Source organism: Coturnix japonica, chromosome 10, assembly GCF_001577835.2.
Source record: "Coturnix japonica isolate 7356 chromosome 10, Coturnix japonica 2.1, whole genome shotgun sequence".
NCBI lineage: Eukaryota > Metazoa > Chordata > Aves > Galliformes > Phasianidae > Coturnix > Coturnix japonica.
Window position 1 is genome coordinate 2,625,439 of NC_029525.1, and position 19,907 is coordinate 2,645,345.

General features: G+C 47.8%; 2 protein-coding genes across 5 annotated transcripts in view; one reads left to right on the forward strand and one right to left on the reverse strand.

Moving 5' to 3' along the window:
• The window catches only part of ETFA (electron transfer flavoprotein subunit alpha), a 28,224-nt gene extending 19,762 nt beyond the window's left edge, over positions 1-8,462 (forward strand). Inside the window, exons 10-12 of the mRNA XM_015872469.1 lie at positions 3,798-3,863; positions 7,334-7,414; positions 8,243-8,462. Of these exons, the coding sequence (XP_015727955.1) occupies positions 3,798-3,863; positions 7,334-7,414; positions 8,243-8,281 (186 nt within the window). The 3' untranslated portion in view covers positions 8,282-8,462. The remainder of the gene's footprint in view (positions 1-3,797; positions 3,864-7,333; positions 7,415-8,242) is intronic.
• TMEM266 (transmembrane protein 266) overlaps positions 8,240-19,907 on the reverse strand; it is a 69,257-nt gene continuing 57,589 nt past the window's right edge. For all 4 annotated transcript variants that reach the window (XM_015872463.2, XM_032446904.1, XM_032446906.1 and 1 more), the window contains exons 11-12: positions 12,720-12,770; positions 8,240-9,634 (exon numbers count right to left, since the gene is read on the reverse strand). In XM_015872463.2, the coding sequence (XP_015727949.1) occupies positions 9,048-9,634; positions 12,720-12,770 (638 nt within the window). In that variant the 3' untranslated portion in view covers positions 8,240-9,047. The remainder of the gene's footprint in view (positions 9,635-12,719; positions 12,771-19,907) is intronic.

Here is a 19,907-nt window from a genome sequence, read left to right on the forward strand (position 1 = left end):
GCAGATGTACACTGAAGGGTTTTCGGTATAATTCAAAGGTTGACATAAAAATCGATAGCAGCTGACAGCCCTATTGCAGAGCAACCACCTCCTCTTGTGCTGCACCTGTGAAAGATGCACCATTGTACCCTACAGCATTCAAAATCACAGTAAGTTGCAGCTAAAAACTGTACTTGTCATTCATCTACACAAATGTAGCTCCAGCTGCCTTGAGGCGGCCTAAGGGGTTTTAAAATATTCTCATCAGTAAAAGTGAAGTAATGTTATATGCCACCAGAAATGGGAATTAGGCTAAATGGTTAACGTACACTGCCTCTCCCTACACGATATACTGGGGTCGTGTTTGTGAGAGTTTGTGGAAGGAAAAAAGCCACAAAGCTATGCTAGATGAATAATTAATACGGCAAATGAGAGAAGTTGGGTTCTTGATTTGGAATCTTGCCTTTGATATGGGCAAGACCATTCAGGCCCTGCCTCCTGGAAGTGCCCTGTGGGATGCTGTATGGCAAGATGCAGTCAAGCACTGCTGTAGCACTGCTGTTGCCTCCACACTGTCTTGGTACTACTGGCACAGGAAGCCTTTTCTGCAGCAGCATGTATTTAGTATAGGTGTTTTCTGGTTGTGCCTCCTCTCCTCGTGCTCCATACACTCCTGGGCCTTTTGGTCTGTTCAGCTTCCTGGCTGCTTGCTTCTGTCACTGTGCTATCCCTTACACACACAGTGGCATACAAGGATTTGTGGTGTGACACTGGTGTATTTGTAATAAATGCTTTCTATGTGAAATTAAGTTACTGTGAGGGAAGACAGTTCTCTCTGATGCCATGTCCCTGTACCACCAAGACTTTTTCCCCTTAAGTTACTGTTGAAGCTTCGTCTCAGGCAGTGCAGGGAGCCCTTTGGTATGGAATCTATTTGCTGTGTTGTTTTCCTTGTGCAGCACAGTGCTGGTAGCAATGAGATCCTGCCCATGTGCAAGCATCAGGGAGAGCATAAATGCCTTTTCACATGCTGGACTTTGGCATAAGCGCCTCTAATTGCTGGCTGTGGATCAGTCATCTGACAGCAGTGATTAGAGCAGCTTCTAGGGCTCTGAAAAGCAGGAATGTGAAGCTGGTGTAAAGCCATCTTTGTTGGCACCTGAGTGGTGTGATGCAGAGTGTACTGTGCTGCTTTGTTCCCAGGCCTTTGGTCCCATAAATGAGCTCTGAAGAGCTGAGATCCTCTTCCAGACCCCGTGTGCTCTCCGCTGCAATGGCCACGTGTTGGTAATTGGAGTCCTGCTGCCCTGTGGCTGCTCTGTGGCACTGCTCTGCTCTCCATGTTCCTCCCTGTTTTTCTTTCGTAGTGCCTGGGGCTGCAGTCCTGGCCTGGGACTGGGAGCACTACCACAGCAGAAGTGCTAGGGCTCAGCTAAAGCTGGAATAGAGGTCAGTGATTTCAGGGGAAGCATCAAAACAAGGGGATTATCCTGAGAGGAACTGAAAGAGATAAGAATTTTGGAGGCCTTCTTGACCTCTCCAGATGTGTAATGGAGTTTTTTCTTTGGAGGGATCGGAGCAGTCCCAAATCCTTATCATTCAGGTCTCATTTTTCCCTTTTAATAAATAGCAGAATAAATCTAAAGGAGGATTTAAGCCATTCCATCTGTTGTGCAGCATTGGACTAACGTTAGGCAGCATAGTGTCACGTGTGACCTGTGTGAAAATGTTGCTGAGGTGTTCCACCATTGGTGCTGCAGGACAGTGAGCAGTCAGTTGTTTTGGCTGGAGAGCCAAGAGCACATAACCTAGAAGGGCATGGCTTAAAGGCATAACAAAGGATTTCTAGATGAGCCTGGTAATTTATAAATGTCTTTTCTAATGAAGCATCTTTGTATTTCCCAGATATTTTAGTCAAATATATACGTAGGCATCTGGCTCCTGGTTAGCTGGATTCCTTCCAAGGACTGAACCTTATGATATTAAACAGAGTGATAAGAATATCTGGTAGTCTGGATGACTGGCATTTAATGAATTGCTCTTAAAAAAAAATCACATTACAGTAATGTGCTTCAGAAAAGAGCTTATATTAAAGACTATATGATGTTAGAGTGATTTCTTCTGTAACATCTGTTCTTTTATTTGGTATAATTAAAATATTGCATTCTTACTATGAGGTCTTACATGTACATATTGTATTACAGTGCAGCTGTGGTTGAAGTGAGTTGACCTCCAGCACCAATCCATGCTCTAAGAAGCGATGGAGACTCAGAAATTGAGTCTCTTCAACAGCTGTGCTGCTTTGTGCAGATACGCAGACCAGATTCTGTTCTTCAGTTTCAAAGCAAACCATTCTAATAGGAGATATTTAGTTCCTGCTGTCTGCCTCCCATTTAGTTGCTAAAGGAGATCTTCTTTTCTGCACAAGCTATTCTTCATTTACCTGTCCCTGTTTAAAAGCAAACATAATAAGTGGAGTCTGTAGCTGTAGATGTGTCAGAAAGCAGTCATCTTCTTTCCTGCAGTTGATATGGCAGCTATCAGCCTGTATGGGAAATGCAGGCTGCCTTCTCTCTGTGTTGGAACACCTTCGTTTCCAGCTACTTCTTTAGTTGGTGGCTGTTGTACAGCCGTGCTTTGGTCTGCTGTGTTAAAAGCTGCTTAACTGTAATGCGCATCTTAAGTTGTGGAAGAACAAGATCTCTTTTCTCCCTTTGACTTATTCCCTTTGACTCCAAAGATCACTTCTCGATTTAGGTCTGTATGTTCTTAAACACAGACTAACTGTGGTGGTGATGAAAAACAAGTTCTCTTAAATATTTAAGTTTGTGTCTTCATAAGGACATACAAATACAGCATTTGAATTGGTCTGACAGAGGATCCCCAGCTGGTTTTGTGTGCTCCAGTTGCCTCTTCTGTGAGTGTAAGAAGTCGGGTAGCTGAGCACTGTGGGGCTGAGTGCTGCTTGGGCTGTGTTGCTGGTGGAAGAGCTGTCACTGTGAGCTGAACGTTTGCATGGTTTTTGGTAGGCTACAGACAGGGTTGTTTTCAGCCCAAGGGGAAAAACTACTTTTCTGCTATGAGTTAATGTCGATGCAGAGCTTTTTGCTCATAAATCTTCATGTGTTTTAAGTTTCTTTGGAGATGCCAGGTTGGCAGTTGCAGAATATAACAATTTCCTGTGTGGTGCAGTGCCTACCTGAGCACATCTGTGCTCACCCACCACAGAAACTGGTAGTGAATGGGGAGGGAGAAAAGCTTTAAGGCATGTGTACTTTGAGGTTTGGGTTGAGTAATAGAAATGGTCACTGCAAGTGGAAACTGTGGTAGCCCAATTCTGTGCCTGAAATGCTTTATCCTGCCATACAGGAGCCTTTCTGAAGGTGTGAGCACCTGAATTCCAGCTTTGTGTGTTCTTTCTTACCCTGGGAGGGTCGTGGAGGCCTCAGCCCCCAAAATCTTGGATTTCTCTCTAGGAACTGCATGATCCATTTGCCTGTTATCTCACCTGCTCTTTGTTTTGGCCAACCCTGGGGTCATGAGTAGCACTCGCTGCCCTCTCCTCTATCTGAACAGTGCCTTACATTTGATGCAGATCTCTGTTTTTTCTAATCTATCTTTGCCAGACGCTCCTTTGGGATTCTCCTTTTACAGCTGCATCCCAAAGTGGGAAAGGGAACCAATTGTGAGCCACATTTAATATAGGCAACCACTGTCCTATAAAAGCGGCTGTGTGTAATTGATCCTGAGCAAGGCTTGTGAGAGCTGACCAAAACTGTGGCGGGTACTGACAACGTGTCCTCTTTGTTTTCTTCTAGGAGCTCTATATTGCTGTGGGAATATCTGGAGCAATCCAGCACTTGGCCGGGATGAAGGACAGTAAGGTATGTTAGAGCTGGGTGTGCTGCAGGAGGTTTTTGAGGAAGGAGGAGAGTTTACTTCTTCACTTTAATGAACTTTCCATGTTTTCCAGTGTTACGACTGTCATTTTGTCTGCTGCCTTAAAACATGCCTCACTAAACCTTGCTGAGTGAGATTGTGGTGGAACACCTAATGCAGCAGAACTGCTGCACTAAGCCCAAAGTATTAAGTAAGAGCTAATTCAGTTAGTTATTAAAAGAACGGCAACAAAAAGGCACACGCCTGAATTCTATACAATAGATGCCTTTGCGTTTATTTCAGAGTATGACATATTAATTCATGCATAACAATGTGTAATTTGAATTATGAACTTACTACTCCATAAACTAAGAGATGTGTCTGACATTCCTGCGTTTAGCTATTCAAATGGAAACCTATTATAAAATGGCAGTAAAACTTTAAAAGGTTTAACTCCTTAGTTGCCAAAGCAAATAATCTGCAACCGGAATTGCCAGCTTGGTCCACAGGGCAACGTTTGTTAAGAGCAGCAGAATTCCTTGCTGCATCCTATTGTCAGGTGCCAAGCGCTTAAAAACAAAACAAAACACAGTAAAAAGCTGTTCTGCTGCCCTGCCTCCTGTTGTGCAGTTGTAGAGGAAAAGGATTGATTTGTTTCTCTGTGCCAGGGAACTTTTCAGATGCTTTGCTGGGTTGGGTTTGGCCTTTTGGCAGCCCGGAGTTGGAGTAGCGTGTAAAACCATCACACATGGTTGTCTTTTGTGTCTGAGCAGTGACAGACTGCAGGCAGCTCACATGACAGTGTGTATCCTCACAAGCCAGCCTGCGTGGTAGGGTGATCTGTGCTGCTTTTTAGTTCTTTTTGCCCACAGTTATTTAAATCAAATGTTTCTGGGGGAAATCTGGGTGCAGCGGCCTTTGTTTGGGCCTCACCCTTTCACATGGACACAAGCTATTCTTGCTGTAGTGGATGCAGCTGGGGAAGAAACAGCTAAAATTAAAGGACCATTGATGGGCAGAGGTGAAGGTCACTGCTGAGAAGGGAGACAGGGGTGTGGACAGCAGCATCTGCAGCGGTGTGTTCTCAGTGGCGTTGGTGGAAACAGGGTCAGTGCAGCCTCCCCTGCTTGCTGTGCAGCAACAGGGAGACACTGGGGCAGAGGGTCAGCACAGCGGGGGGCAGGAGCAGTGCTGGTGCGGTGCTGTCACAGCCGCCTCTGCAAAACCTCTGCTTTTGTTGCTTTTCCAGTGCCAAGTTTGATATTTTGAGATGGTTTTTATATCAAATAAGATAAAGTTTGTCAGTAGGAGAAGCGTACTTAGGTTTATTTTCACCCAGAGATGGTGTGTTTTCCTGTCGTAAACAATAATTCAGTTTTACTTCCATGTGTTTGAAGTGCATCCTGCTTTCCTTGTAGCCTGAGTGCAGGTGTTGGAGTTGCTGACAAGTTCACATTTATGCAAACAGAAGAGTTTTGCAGCCATGGAAACTGCCCCTGGGTTGTTCCCCGTCCTCCCATTGGCACTGTGCACTGTCTGGCACTGTGGGCTCACACACTTCAGGATGTGCTTTCCACTGTTCTGCTGCTCTCTACTGAGAGAAGCAAATAATTGAGCTGTCCTCATACAGCAAGGTAGAAAATGCAGCTTTGGAGGAGGCCTGGCAGGTCCTTGTTGCTTTCCTTACTTGTTTTAATTCCCTCTTGAGGTAGTTAAAGTATCTTTTCTTTCTTGGAGATGTAACTTAGAAAGTTTGTTGCTGTTGTTGCAAGCAAAGTGATGCTGCTGCTTCTTCGCATGGGAAGTCTGACTGTGGTGATGAGGTAGAGATCCAGATCTTCCAGAAGTCCCTTCAGTCAGAGGTGGCAGAGGAGGGCACGAGCTGTCAGCTGCTGTTGTTAACTGTTGCTGCTTTGTTTTTGTCAGTGTGACACAGCATTTCCTAGGGAGCCTTCCAGGGCTGCAGGCCTGAAGATGGAAGCGCAGAGAGCTGAGCCTGCAGGGTCTGTGGCTGGAGGTGTGTTGTGTGCTGAAGTGACAGGCTCTGAGAGTCCCTGCACACCTCTCCCTTGTGCCTGGTGAGAGCAGGTGCTTGGGGCCGGCTGCCCACAGCAGGGCGCACTGGGGATGCCCAGCCAGCTGTGTTCTCTGCCATCTCAGCCTGACTGCCCTGCCCTCTGCAGCCATGGATATCAGTCCTTGTGTCCCTGGGAGCAGCTCTGGGAACACGTGGAGCCTCAGAGCACAGCTAAAGTCTTCTGAATTAAAATCCATGGTATCACAACCTGGATTTTGCTTCCTGTGCTGTAGAGCTGTTAGCAAAGGCTCGCATTTGCAAAAGGAGTAACAAATAAAATGAAGAGCTTTGGGAGGAACGTGTTGGGCTGGTAGTGCTGGCATGTGTGCAGCTCTGTGCTCATGAGCTGGTGAGAAGGCAGCAGCAGGGCTCTGCTGTAGGTACTGCCTTGCTGTGTAAACCATGTGGTTCTCCTTTACAGCAGGTCATGGGATACAAATGAGCTGTGAAGAAAGGAGGTTTCTGTAGGCTTAAAAACGCAGGATTTGTGAACTTTTATCTTTGAGTTATTGCTACTGATGTATGCTACCGAGCCATTAATTTTGTCAGGCAAGTACAGTCGGTGGAGGGAGCAAAGCATATGAGAAACATCAACTGTGGCTACCTGGGCATGGCAGGTAGGTGTGGGGAGGAAATGTTGGTTAGAGCTGTCCTGGGGAATCTGTGGCCTCAGATCCCAGCTTGCAGTGGTAGCACTGAGGTGGAGGCAGAGTGCTGCGGTTTTTAGGCCAGTGGGTGTTTGGATCGTTTTATGAGCTGTTGCTTGTTTGTAATTAATTTCTTTTCCTCCTACATGGAGTCTCCCCATCCTGTTGGAGATTCAGCTTCGGACACACACGCTTATTTTGCTGGAAGCAGTCACAGACATTTATGATGGGATTTACCTTTTAGTTCAAACTGGGAAGGCATTTTCTGGACTGCTGTGTTGGGATTTAGATCACGTGCATTTCTCTGCTGTGTGACACAATAAATTACATGGCCTGCTGTAAGTATGGGGGCCTTTGGCACGGCTCTGTTACAGTTATTTTAAGTGCTACCTCTGATTTATTTCTGTAATGTTATGGCTTAAATACTGCAGGTAATCTGTTGTAGCTTTTTTTCCAGACTTATTTTCAACAAGGGAGAAGGGATTTTTCAGAACAATACTTGGCTGTGGTGGGTAGGACTGCTTGGCTCAGGGTTGGAGACTGCCGTGATGGTTGACTTTGAAGGGTGGCAGGGTTGGGTTTGGTTTCAGAAGCAGAATGGGAAGATGTTTGTTAAATGCTGCAATCTGTTGCCTTCTGCCCCTAGCAGCCAGGAGAGAAGTCAGCCCGTTTCCTCAGGTCAGGCCTGTCTGCGCCATCTGCCCCTACACGATGATCACCATGTTCACCTGGTGCTTTCCTGTTGTTGCAGACCATCGTGGCTATTAACAAGGATCCAGAAGCTCCCATTTTCCAAGTGGCAGACTATGGACTGGTGGCAGACTTATTTCAGGTGAGGCTCACCTTTGGGCATGGGAGAAAGCTGTCAGATGTAATGACAGTTTAGATAGGTAAATAGAATCTAATGGGGTGTTGGCTTTGGATTGTTTTGCACAAGAGTTGGCTTTACAACTCCATTATTCTCAGTGTCAAAACTTGGTCCCCACAAGCATTAAGCTGAGAGGGCCAGGTTTCACATCAGCCTGTGTTCCCATTTCCTGAATGTGAGCTGCTCTGAGAGAAAACTGCACATAGGTACTGAAATGGGTTTTTGAGCTTCATAAAGTATGAACGTACAGAGTTGGCACTGTCTCCAACCCGCAGCACTTCTTGCTGCCTTACTGACACTGGGGGGCAGCTGGCAGTTTTGTCCTGTGCCCCAGGCCGTGTCCAAGTGCCTGCAGCACACGTGGGCTGCCCAACAGCCCTACATGGCAGCGCTGTGAGCTCACAGCAGCTCCACAGGGGCATGGGCAGAAACTGTGCCAGCACTTAATGCCATTCCTGAACTAATGCCCGTTGGCTCAGCGGTGAGCACGGGCCTTTTCGTTAGGCAGAGACAAAGTCACATTCTGAAGAAACACCATGTAGACAATTTCCTTAATAAATTTTGTACGAATGCATTATTTCCACCTAATGGAAATGTAGCGCTCTTAAATAATTAAGAGGCTCCATTCAGCAGGAGGGAAGTGGGGAGTGCTGTGAGCTGGGGTGACCCACAGCCCCTGGAGTTGTGGGTGGTGGGCAGGGGGCTGGGGTGTGATGGGGGGTTGGGATCTCACATGGAAACTTTGTGGGGGTGGAGAGGAAGCGGGTGCTACCCTGGCACTGGTGTTTGCAGGCGGTGCCTGAGATGACGGAGCTCCTGAAGAAGAAGTGAACAACTGCAATGGCTGCAGTTGGGCTGGAGAGTAACGACAGCACACCCCCAGGAGTATGGCAAAGCACCAGCGTCGGTGTATGTTCATGCTGGGCGGTGTTTGGTATGGGTGGAGGTGGAGACAGAGGTGGTAAGAAAGAATAACAGTAATAAAGGATTGTAGTGGTAAGAGGGGATGTAACTGTGGGGTTTTTTTTCTAAGTTTCTTTTTGTGGGTGGCAATGAGCTGGGAGATCAAGTGGTGGTGGTGGTGGGGAGAGTGAGGAAAAAATGGTAGGAAAAGGAATAAAGGCAGGTAAGGTAAGGAAGGGAAGAGGGATGGAAGACAGGAACAAGGGAGGCAGTGGTGGTTGTCAGTGTTTATTCCCAGCCTCACTCCCCTCCCAGCTGTGCAGAGGACATGGGCGCTGGGAGCAAGCTGGCCAGCAGCTCTGTCCCTGGACACTGTAGCTTGGTGCTGGTGGAAGGTCTGTGCACCTTGGGGCTAACCCCAGGCTGGTGGCAGGACACAGCTGTAGTCTTTTCTCCCTGCCACTGGGCACTGAGTCCACTCCTGCTGGCTGTGGACAGGAGGAAGGTCTCCTGTGCCTCAGAGGACACGGTAGGTACCAGCTGGCCCAGAGCTGGCAGCAGGGCAGGCCTGTTGGGGACCAGCTGGGTGGTGCTGGTCCAGCCCTGGGCTGGTGGCCACTGCTGGAGGTGCCATAGGAGGCCTTCGGTGCTGCCTGGTGATGACCCAAGCACAGTGGGTGTGCCACAGCTGTCCTTATGCCTCAGGTACCTTGCTCAGCCGTGGCTCGGGGGGTCCCAGGGCGCCATACTTGTCATCAGTCACTGGGGGGCCCTGAGGAGAGTCAATGAGTGGCTTGAGCTGCAGGACATCGAGGTTCTCCTGATTCCTGCGGTTGTAGACGCTGAGGCGGTGGCCAAGGTCAGGGCTGGCCCTCACTGAGCCCGCTGGGCTGGGCAGCTTCAGGTTGACAGGGTCCAGCCCCTTCTGTGCCAGGCGCGCCTCTTCGGACAGGGAAGAGAGCAGCTCCTGGACCATGGCTTGTGCCACCCGCTGCTGGCTGGGCACCAGCTCGGTATGAGGGCTGGCGCCTGCCCCATCCTCACAGGCTGCGCTGCAGTCCGGCGAGGAGCCCAGCGTCTGGCTGCTCTCACTGCACGCCCGTGTGCCCGAGCTGACGGTGGAGCGGGAGGCGCTGCCCGAAGTGATGCTGGCGGACGTCCCGGTGCTGCTCAGCCGCATCGGCACCTCCACCGTGAAGAGCTCGGAGGAGATGTTGGGCCGGTGGACGTCGATGGCGGCCGTGGTGACCACACAGATGGCGGCCTCAGGAACACCGCTGTCTGCAGGAGGAAACAGCAGAGAGGGGCAGTGAGAGCACAGCACAGGGAGGAGCTGCCAGTTACAACGAGGAGCAGCAGACCTCAAAGACCAAAAGGATGGATGGGCAGACAGGATCCCTCTCCTATCACTGGTTAATTATTTTATACTTGTGTAAATTAAACAGTTACAGGTAGGTAGATATGTGCATTTGTACATGTATAGATGTAGACTAACAAATAGGGAAGCAGAACATGGCAGAAGTAGCATAGTACAGATAAACCTCTGCCTTCATGGACACTTACATATGCAACACACACACAGTCCTTGGTAATGAGCACATAACTGTAATTCTTAGTACACCTTGGTGCTTGTGTATGAGCCTTTATTCATATAAAACACACAGATATGGTCTTGCACTTCCCCCCCAGTGTATGTGTGTGTGTGTGTGTCAGTATATGTATGTGTGTGTGTTTGTGTGTGTGCGTGTCAGTGTGCATGTCATTGTGTGGGGCGTGTGTCACTGTGTCACTGTGTCACTGTGTCACTGTGTCACTGTGTCACTGTGTCACTGTGTCACTGTGTGCGTGTCACTATGTGTGTGCGTGTCACTTTGTGCATCACTTTGTGTGTGTGTCACATTGAGTGTGTGCATCACCATATGTGTGTCACTTTGCATCACGGTGTGTGTCAGTGCGTGTGTGTGCGTCACTGCGTGTGTCACGTGTGCATCACTGTGTGTGTGTCACATTGAGTGTGTCACTTTGAGTGTGTGCGTCACTGTGTGTATCATTTTGTGTGTGCGCATCACTGTGTGTGTGTACCTGTGTGTCAATTTGTGTGTGTCACTGTGTGTGAGTCACTGTGTGAGTCAATGCACTCACACACAGTGTCAGATATCCCGCACACACGCACATAGAGTCAGACTTTCACGCACACACACATAATGTCAGATTTTCACGCACTCACACACAGTGTTGAACTTTCACGCACACACAGACATAGTGTCGGATTTCACGCACTTTTACACACATACTGTTGAACTTTCATGCACTCACACACAGTGTCGGATTTTCACGCACTCACACAGTGTAGGATTTTGACGCACACACACATAGTATTGGATTTTTCACGCACTCACACACAGTGTTGGATTTTCACGCACACAAAGTGTCAGATTTTCACGCACTCACACACATAGTGTCAGACTTTCACGCACTCACACACATAGTGTCAGATTTCACACACACACACACACACACACACACACAGTGTCGCATTTTTCACGCACTCACACACATAGTGTCAGATTTTCCACGCACTCACACACATAGTGTTGGACTTTTCACGCACTCACACACATAGTATCGGAGTTTCACGCACTATCACACAGTGTCAGATATTTCCAAGCACTCATGGTGTCGAAATTTCACGCACTCACACACATAGTGTCAGATTTTACACGCACTCACACACATAGTGACGAACTTTCACGCACTCACACACATAGTGTCGGATTTTCCACGCACTCACATAGTGTCGCATTTCACGCACTAACACAAAATACTGTCGGACTTTTCACACACTCGCACACATAGTGTCGGATTTTCATGCACTCACACACATAGTGTCGAACTTTCACGCACTCACACACATAGTGTCGGATTTTCCACGCACTCACACACATAGTGTCAGATTTTCACGCACACACAGTGTCAGATTTCACACACTCACAGACACAGTGTCGGAGTTTCACGCACTGACACACACAGTGTCAGATTTTTCACGCACTCACATATTGTCGGACTTTCACACACTCACACACATAGTGTTGGATTTTCACACTCTCACACACCGTGTCATACATGTGTGTGTTTGGGCGTCTGTGTATGTGTTTGTGTTTTAATGTGCGCATTAGTGTGTGTGTGACACTCTGTGTGTGTGTTTATGTGTGCGTGTCTCTGTCACTGTCTGTCACTGTGTGTGTCTGTGCGTCTGTGTGTCAGTGTGTTCATCTGTGTGTGTCACTGTTTGTCACTGTGTGTGTGTCTGTGTGTGCCACTGTGTGCGTGTGTGTGTGTGTATGTGCTCATACATAAGAGCACCTACTTACATGGGTATGTATATGCATGCACGTAGCTATACACATATGTACATGTATGTACACATGTGCATGTACACATGTTCATAGCATAGACATATTTATATAAACAGATATAAATGCATGTAGCACATTATCAATCTATATATTCCTTATAGAAACATACATAAGGGCTGCTCCAAAAGTAATGCCTCCTACTTTATTACACTGGCCCACAATGAGTGGTGGATGGTGGTGGTGAAATAGGAGGCATTACTTACACACACTTAAAGAGGAGATGTGTGTAACCCTGGTCTTGTGGTGGAATGTATATATGGGAATATAAACACATTATGTATAATGCATTATCATCTCTATACACACATGCATATTTTATATTTAATGTACAATTAATGTGAATAATTTATACATTATCTAACACACACCTTTACAGGAATATCCGTATGTATTTGTACATACATAATTTATGTACTATATGTGTATATCCACATCTCTGCCTCCCTAGAAATATATATATACGGCCATCTCCCTGTTTTATGTGTATATGATTAAAAAGGTATGCAGTTATTCTTATTTCTGTATGGTTATGTGTCTGTGCATGCCTGCACTGGGTATGTATGTGTACCCATTTGTACTCCCCCAGCTGTGAGGATACGCTCATACACATGTGAGTGTAGATATGGGGCTGGTGCTGCAGCTGTTCCATGTGCATTCCTTGCCCCTGCTTTGCACACTTGGGCTCCGTGGAACCTCCCTGCAGCCCCAACAAGGCATTGACCTCCCCAGGACACTCAGCACTTCAGCCTGTGGTCAGCACTCAGCTGTGCACGTGGTGTCCCTCACCATCAGAGAGCTGCTGCTTTGGCTCTTATGGAGAACACCACCCACTGTGGGCATTGGGTTCCATTCCCAGAACAGACTCTGCCATTGCTTAGCTTCACTGGGGTCACAGAACACAACACAATGCAAACATCTGGTTCACACTCATGTTTTCAAGCAAAACTTACCACTGCTGGGCTCATTGTAGTACCGGCTGATGTAATTGTTCATGTCATCCTCTGAAACAAGAAGCAGCGTGTGGGTAAGTGGCTGACAGGGCACAGTTTGCTCGCAGCCCTACAGCCTGCTGTGCCCTGCCAGAACCAGGTGTGATGCTCAGCCCCCAACCATGCACTGCACACCTCACGGCCATGGCACCCACAGGCCAATAGGAGCATGGTTCTTTATTAGAGCTCCCTGAGATCAGACCTGCCCAGCAGTGCTGTGCTCTAAAAGCATCCTCTCCTTTTAAGTGCTCTCTCTGATACCACGTTTGAGAGCATCACGCTCCTCCCTGCGGGGCAGATTCCCTTCACCCCCCCGGGGTCCCTGCAGCCGCAGCGCTGCCTTCCACAGCACTCTGCGGTTTGCAGGTGAAAGAAACAGATGTTTTCTGGGGAGCACTTTCCCCATACAACAAGACCCAAACCACCGAGCACTCTGTACCTGAAATAGCTGCACTCGTAAGAAGGCAATCGAACCTGACACTGAAAGGGAAGGCGGTTGTTTTCCTGGTTTCATTGGCTCCTAAAAGCTTTCTTGGCCCCTGTTGATCTTTAAATGCCTGCAGTCAGAGGTGTGCTTTGTGCTAATGTCCAAGTTTAAAGAAGAGGCCTCCGAGTAGCTCAAGGCAGTGCTGCAGGATTAGGGTACATTGCAAAGCTTTTCAACTATCTGCTACTCAACCACACTTCTTTTGCACCATCCATAATTGATCCACACTCTGAATGTTAGCAGACCCACCGGCCTGTGCAGATTCAGGTTCTTGGTCAGGCAGGGAACCTTCAGGTACAGCAGACCTCCATTCCCTCCAGCTCTCATGGAAATCAGTACTAGACACCACAGTCATCCATCCTGAAGCAAGCAAGCAGCTTGGAAACAGTACTTACCTGTGTTCTGTGTCTTACAGCTCCAATTAAACCTCCTGTATGAGCACATGCATTGCCTGCCATCCACCTCCTGTGTGTGCACTGCACCAGAACCTTCAAACCCACCTCAGAGTTACAGACCATTCATTACATGAGGCAAACAGCTGCAAAGGAACTGCAGCACTGCAAACACTTCTTCAGCACAGCACAGAGAGTCACTGCTCTGACTCACTGCTGCCATGCAAGGCCTCCTTATCCTCACTGGGCTCTTTTGGTGTGTGTGTGACTGTGTCTATGTAAATAATATAAATGGGCGTGTGCGGGTATAAAATATAAAATATTTTGAGTAGTTTCTTATGAATAAAAAACAATACAGAGTATTGGAATAACAACAGCAGGATAAATATTTCAGCGACAGATTAGGTTTCTGAACGATTACAGTAAGGCAAACTGACAACTAACAAAGGCCATAGGGAGTCACAGCTGTTTTGGGGTTAAGTGGAATTCTTTATAGCCTCTTATCTCTGATGATACCCCACTCTGCTGGAAGCTGGGAGCCTGAGAACACTACCAAGATGAGACTGAAACCAACCAGTGGTGCACACAAGCAGAAGGTACAGCAGTGCACATTACTGTGGGGCTGCTGCAGAACTTCATGGTGATTTATGATCAAGTCCCCACTGCGAGCAGCCAGAGTCAGGAGCACAGCAGCAGGAGGAGGTGGGTATAAGTGAGGGAGAACAGATCCTGCAAGAGGGGGAGACCCCCACAGAGCGTGGGGTGCTCACTGTTCCCAGGATACTGGAGCCTCAACTACAGGAGAGCAGCCGTCTTCACACAGTGCTTCATTCTCTGTTCTTAAAAGCTCAGACAGCTCAGGATTTTGGGAGCCTCACCAGCACCCCTCAGTGCTACGCCTGCCTGCTGCCTCCCACCGGGCAGAAGGGAGCATGGTCAGAAGGGCTGATCAGACTCCTGCTGCAGCCAACCTTCTCTGTGGAAGCGCAGCAAAGCCCCATCAAGAAGGGCAATAAGCCCCCTCCTCTTTGCTTGCCAACCAAACCTTTATTGAAACAACATGCAGCCCACGGTCAGGATCCATCTGAGAGCTACAGGATTTTATCTTCCGTTCTTTCCCTGCGAGACTCAGATTACATCTCTTCTACCACAAATGGTTTAGGGAGCAATAAACCACTTGGAGTGCAGTCCCATATAATCTCATCTGACCTGAGAGAAAACACTGTAATCTCTCTCCCTTGGCCCTGTAAAAACCTCATAAATTTGGTGAAGCACACGAATGACATTCTGACCAAGGCAGATCTCTTTTTCAGTTCTGTAATCTCCCAACAGTGACCTGCAGTTGTTTCATCAATGACTGCAAAACCTCTGCACACAATAAATACCATTTGCACACCTCTGTGATTAGAGGCCGTAACAAAAATACTAAGAAAAACACACCAGAACTTATTACTGTAACAATCAGAGAGCTCAGTGTGGTGGAATGGCAATACAGGAGGTGCAATAAGAAAGGTGTGCGATGGAAAGGTGCTACAAAGAAGGAGGAAAATGCTCACCTGTCTCTAAAAACCCAGACTTGATCCATCAAGGGAGGGATCTCCAACCAGAAACCCCCAGTGGCAGTCAGCCCTTCAATGAGGTCTGAGAGGAGTGCAGCCAGGCTCCACCCCTTCCATTCACACAGCTGAATCACCTTCACCTGTGCTCCCAGGGCTGACCAGGTCCATTCCCAGGTGTTCAATCAGTGGTCCTGGCCAGGACTCCACAGTTCCCATACAGTTAGTAACATATTTTACTTCATATTTGCATTGCCATTGGTTATACTGCCTTCCATCCCAAAGCTGCATGTTCCGAACCGCAGGGTTCATTCTGCTAAGCAATCCCCCACTGAGCAGAGCAATCTGATCTTCCGCCTCCATTGCTGACCTACCTGACACCAGCTTCTTGTCCTCCAAGCACCACTACCACCATCTAGAAGCAGTTAGCAGAGAAGCATAGGATAAAATACACCTTCCAATAAAAGCCACTAAAACACTGAGCAGGAAAGTTGTTTCAAAGCAGAAGTGACAGGACCTGCTGTCCCCTAAACACCTGTAAAAACAGGAACAGTGATGATGAGAGCTATGCTGCTCCAGCAGCCAACAGCACTGCTCACTTGTACATACATTTATTAGGGCACATGCCAAGCTGTGCCTCCTTCACCTTCCTGGGCTCAAGTAAGATGACCCAAGCAGAACGTTTCCCCCTCTGCCTTGCTGGCCCAAAAAGGTGTCTCTATGTTCCCCTCTAGCAACATGGAAAGCTTGTGCCAACAGGAAATAGCAGCAGGCAGCTCAATCCTTCCAGGAGATGTTCACATGAAGGCAAACTGCCACGCAGCACAAGCTGCTGTGCTCACATGGCTCCCATCCACAGACGTGTCCAGTCAGCACAGGCTGGATGGCTGCCTGAGCACGTGGGATAACCCACAGTGAGAGGAACTGCTGCAGTTACCTTGCACAGAAATCAGAGCCACAGATTCAGCCTGGTTCTAAGAAATCAACCTGAGATGAAAAGTCATCGTGGAGAAGAGAAAAGTGAAGACATGGAAGATCAGCGCAGCAGATCATGCTGCAACAGCACAGCGTGCTAAGCTGAACAGGGCTGAGATGCAGAACACCTGTGTGTGGGCACAGCCAATGGCTTTAGGTGTGGGATGGCCCCGGGGACCTCTCTGTGCTCTTTTTCCATCCCAGTGAATAAGGATCAGCAGATCCATATCTGAGCTGGCTCATGACAGTCAGAGTGGATCAAACACGAAGGAGCTTGGGCCTATCGCTGCAAAACAGCTGTTGGCTGCATCTAGAAAAACTAAACAACCATCAGGGTAACCAGCAGGGACAGAGAAGGATAATTTAAGCAGAAAGACTCAAGAACAAACTTATGAGCTGGCAATGAATAAGGGCAGAATAGGAGTAGGAAAAGCTTTGAATGATTTAGGAGAGCGAGGTGCAGGAGCAGCGAGTTCATGCCATCAGAGGGCACCACATCTCACCATTAACAGAGTAGGCTTCAAAGCAGATACATTCCAACATTAGAAAAAAACCCTATTTACTACCTGCTGTCCTGCAGTGACAGGGCTCTCCTCACACCACTAACAGGGTCAGGCAGGAACTGGCTTAAGTGTGCAACAATCCCAAGTGTTCAACCTGCCTCGCAAGCAACAACTGGCAGAATCTTTTGCAGCGCCCCACTCTGCCCCTCAGACAGCAGATGAATCATATTGAGGGAAGCCTCCCCAAGCTCCAGATTTGGTCACATTCCCTTCCCAATATCCCACTTTCTTCACCTTGCAGAACACATTTGTGTCTATGGGGAGAGTAAACTTCACGACCTGTAAATTGCAGCAGTGCCCCAAAGAAAACACTGCCAGCCCCCCAGGATCAGAAATTCCACCCTGAATGGCTAAAAATCACTGTTCTGCCCCAGGAGGTAACACTGTCTGGAATCCGGTCCCTGCTCAAATAAGTACAAGGGTGCCACGCTGCTTTCACACTACGGCAGTGCTGCAGAGCTCCCCAAACTGCAATGACACATGCAGGAAAATGAGGGATTTCCTCTCGGGACTCTAATTCATATATTATGAGGGAGATTAAAGAATAATAAATTTTGGAAGGAAGTATTAATGGCTGTATGGGGTACCGTGAACTCTGCGTTCCCTGGAGCTGGAGGGTTTGTAAACTGAACAGTAAAAATGATTTGTGCGGGAGCAGAGAATGTTGGATTTCATTCTGACCGTAACTGGTTCCGTGCTGCACGCCGCAGGAATTCAGGAGGAGGAAAAGAAAACCCACCTCTGTCATTTAGAGATGAGCAGACAGGATACATTGGGTGCTCCAAAAGTAATGGCTTCTGTTTGTTTCCATAGAAACTACAACAGCTACAAAGAGCGCAATAACACCATTTGATAGATCAAAGCCCCAGATATACCAAATGTAATGGAGCACTGGCAGGACTGTTCAACCTCTACTGCTATACCACCAATATCTGCCTCTGACATGATGAGCCAACATATCAAAATAGGAGGCACGCACAGTACCCACAACAGCATTCGTCCCCAGCTCTTTACAAACTGAGCAGCTGAGCCCCACAGCGCTATATTGAAGTGAGTACCATCATCACTCTGTGCCTCGCTATAGAAACTGAGGCAGTGAAACCAACCAACCACGCTTACAGGGCAGCAAAATGTCCCAGCAAAGCCCTGGGCTTATGGCTTTCAGAGTCCTCCCCTCTATTGAGGCCATCTTCCCTGGAACTGACAATGGCAGCCTTTGACTTGCGTGCTGATTCCTGTGTGACAGTCTTCATGTCTGGCTACTCTCGAGTCCAGTTTGTTGGCTGGACAAATATAACCTCCATTCAAAGAAAATCTAGTTGAAACATCTCCTGCCTCTTAGCCAAATTAAGTAGTCATTAGCATATATCCATGCTTTTTCCAGAGATACTCCTACTGTCTTTGGATTCTTCTTCAGTGCCTGAAGAAGCAGTACTTCAAGAAGAGGCATAGAGTATCAGCTGGGGAGTTACGGGACACTTTCAGAGCCTGCTGGCCATCTGACCAGAATCAAAGGATATCCTGACTTGGAAGGGATTGAGTCCAACCCTGGGCTCCATAAAGGACCACCCCAAATCCAAACCCTGAGAGCGCTGACCATGCCCACCGCCCTCTGGGGCAGAGCCCTTCCCTAACCCACACCTGGCCCAGCCCTGACACAGCTCCACACCATCCCCTTGGGTCCTGTTGCTGTCACAGAGAGCACAGCTCAGCACCACCCCTCTGCTCCCCTCCTGAGGATGGGCAAGAATATGTATGGGAAGCTACAGAACAGCATGTGCATTACACTGCTGGCCATGCTGCGTGTGTCTGCACAAAGTCCCAGAGGTGCTGTGCATACCACGTGATGCTGGGGTTACTTGACTTACCTTATTGAATGCTGTAGTAAATTGTTGCACAAAATCCAGTGTAAATACCAGAGTACAAGCTACAGCTGTCCCCAAGGAGCTTTAACTTATGCACCATGCCATAAAACTCCCAGGTATGGAAATGAATAAAAAGACTGAATGCTTTCTTATTCCATAACCCGTCCATGATGAAGTATTCTGCACTGAATGTTTCCATTGTTCAGTGCAGACGGGGGAAATAAGATTAGCTAGAGATGGAATATCCCATTTTTGCATGCAGTATGTTCTCCAGCCAACTAAAGCTCACTGGTTTGGCAGAATCCAGAGCTCTCCAAAGATGGCAATTCTTTTTTGAAGGCTGACAAAGTTAAGTTTGGCACAAACATCCACATTCTATGCCATACCCTACCTACCCTTAGGTGTTGTGTGTAAGGCTCATGTTCTGCCAGAGCACAAAAGAGGAGCCTCTCCTGAGCCCGTTTTGCCTTACCACTGAATTCTGACTTTGAATTGCAGCTTTTCTTGTAGCAGTATTAGCAACCTGGTCCCCTCCTTCTCCTCAGAGTAAGCACTGCAATAGGCAATTGCAGATGTTTCCAAAAGCTCACAGATGCCACGTGGCCCACAGAATGATTGACTGCAGTAGTCACTCTAGAGTATTAAAGGAGGAAAATAAATAATCACAATTAAAGTGGAATTCCTACTGTGGTCTGATAAGAAAGGGTAACTCGCAATACATAACCCTTGGCCTAAAAAGTAAGGGTGAAAACACTGGTGGCTTACAGCTCCAGGTAGAAGAAGTGGTGGGAAAGCCCCAGAGACAGCACAGCCAGTGTAACTACATGCCACAGGAAGCAAAGGACCCACAGGAAGGGTCTCAGCCTGCTCTGCAGAGCCATGTTTCAGGAATATTACACCTGTTGGAGGAGGAGGGAAAACAGGGGATCCTACATCATCCATATACCCATTCCATGCTGTGCAAATGAAGGACTCCTCAGCTGAAGACATGCTCTTCCTTTACATGGTGTATCACATCCAGGTTATCCAATGTGTGAGTTGGTGAGAATGGCCATGGTTGTAAATACTTACAAGACACCAAAGTGTTACCAGTGAAAGCTACTGCTACGACAGCAGCACGTTACTGGACAGCAAAGACCCAGCTGAGGTGAGGAGGTAGAAGAAACAGGCAGGGCTGGCTCACAGACTTTCTCTGCTGGGGTAACTGCCTTATTGAGCTGTTATCCAAGATTTTGAGGTCCTGTAGCTCACACAGAAGCAATCTCTAAGTCAGCATTTCTACAGCAGTATTCAAAGCCTTGTGATAGTAGA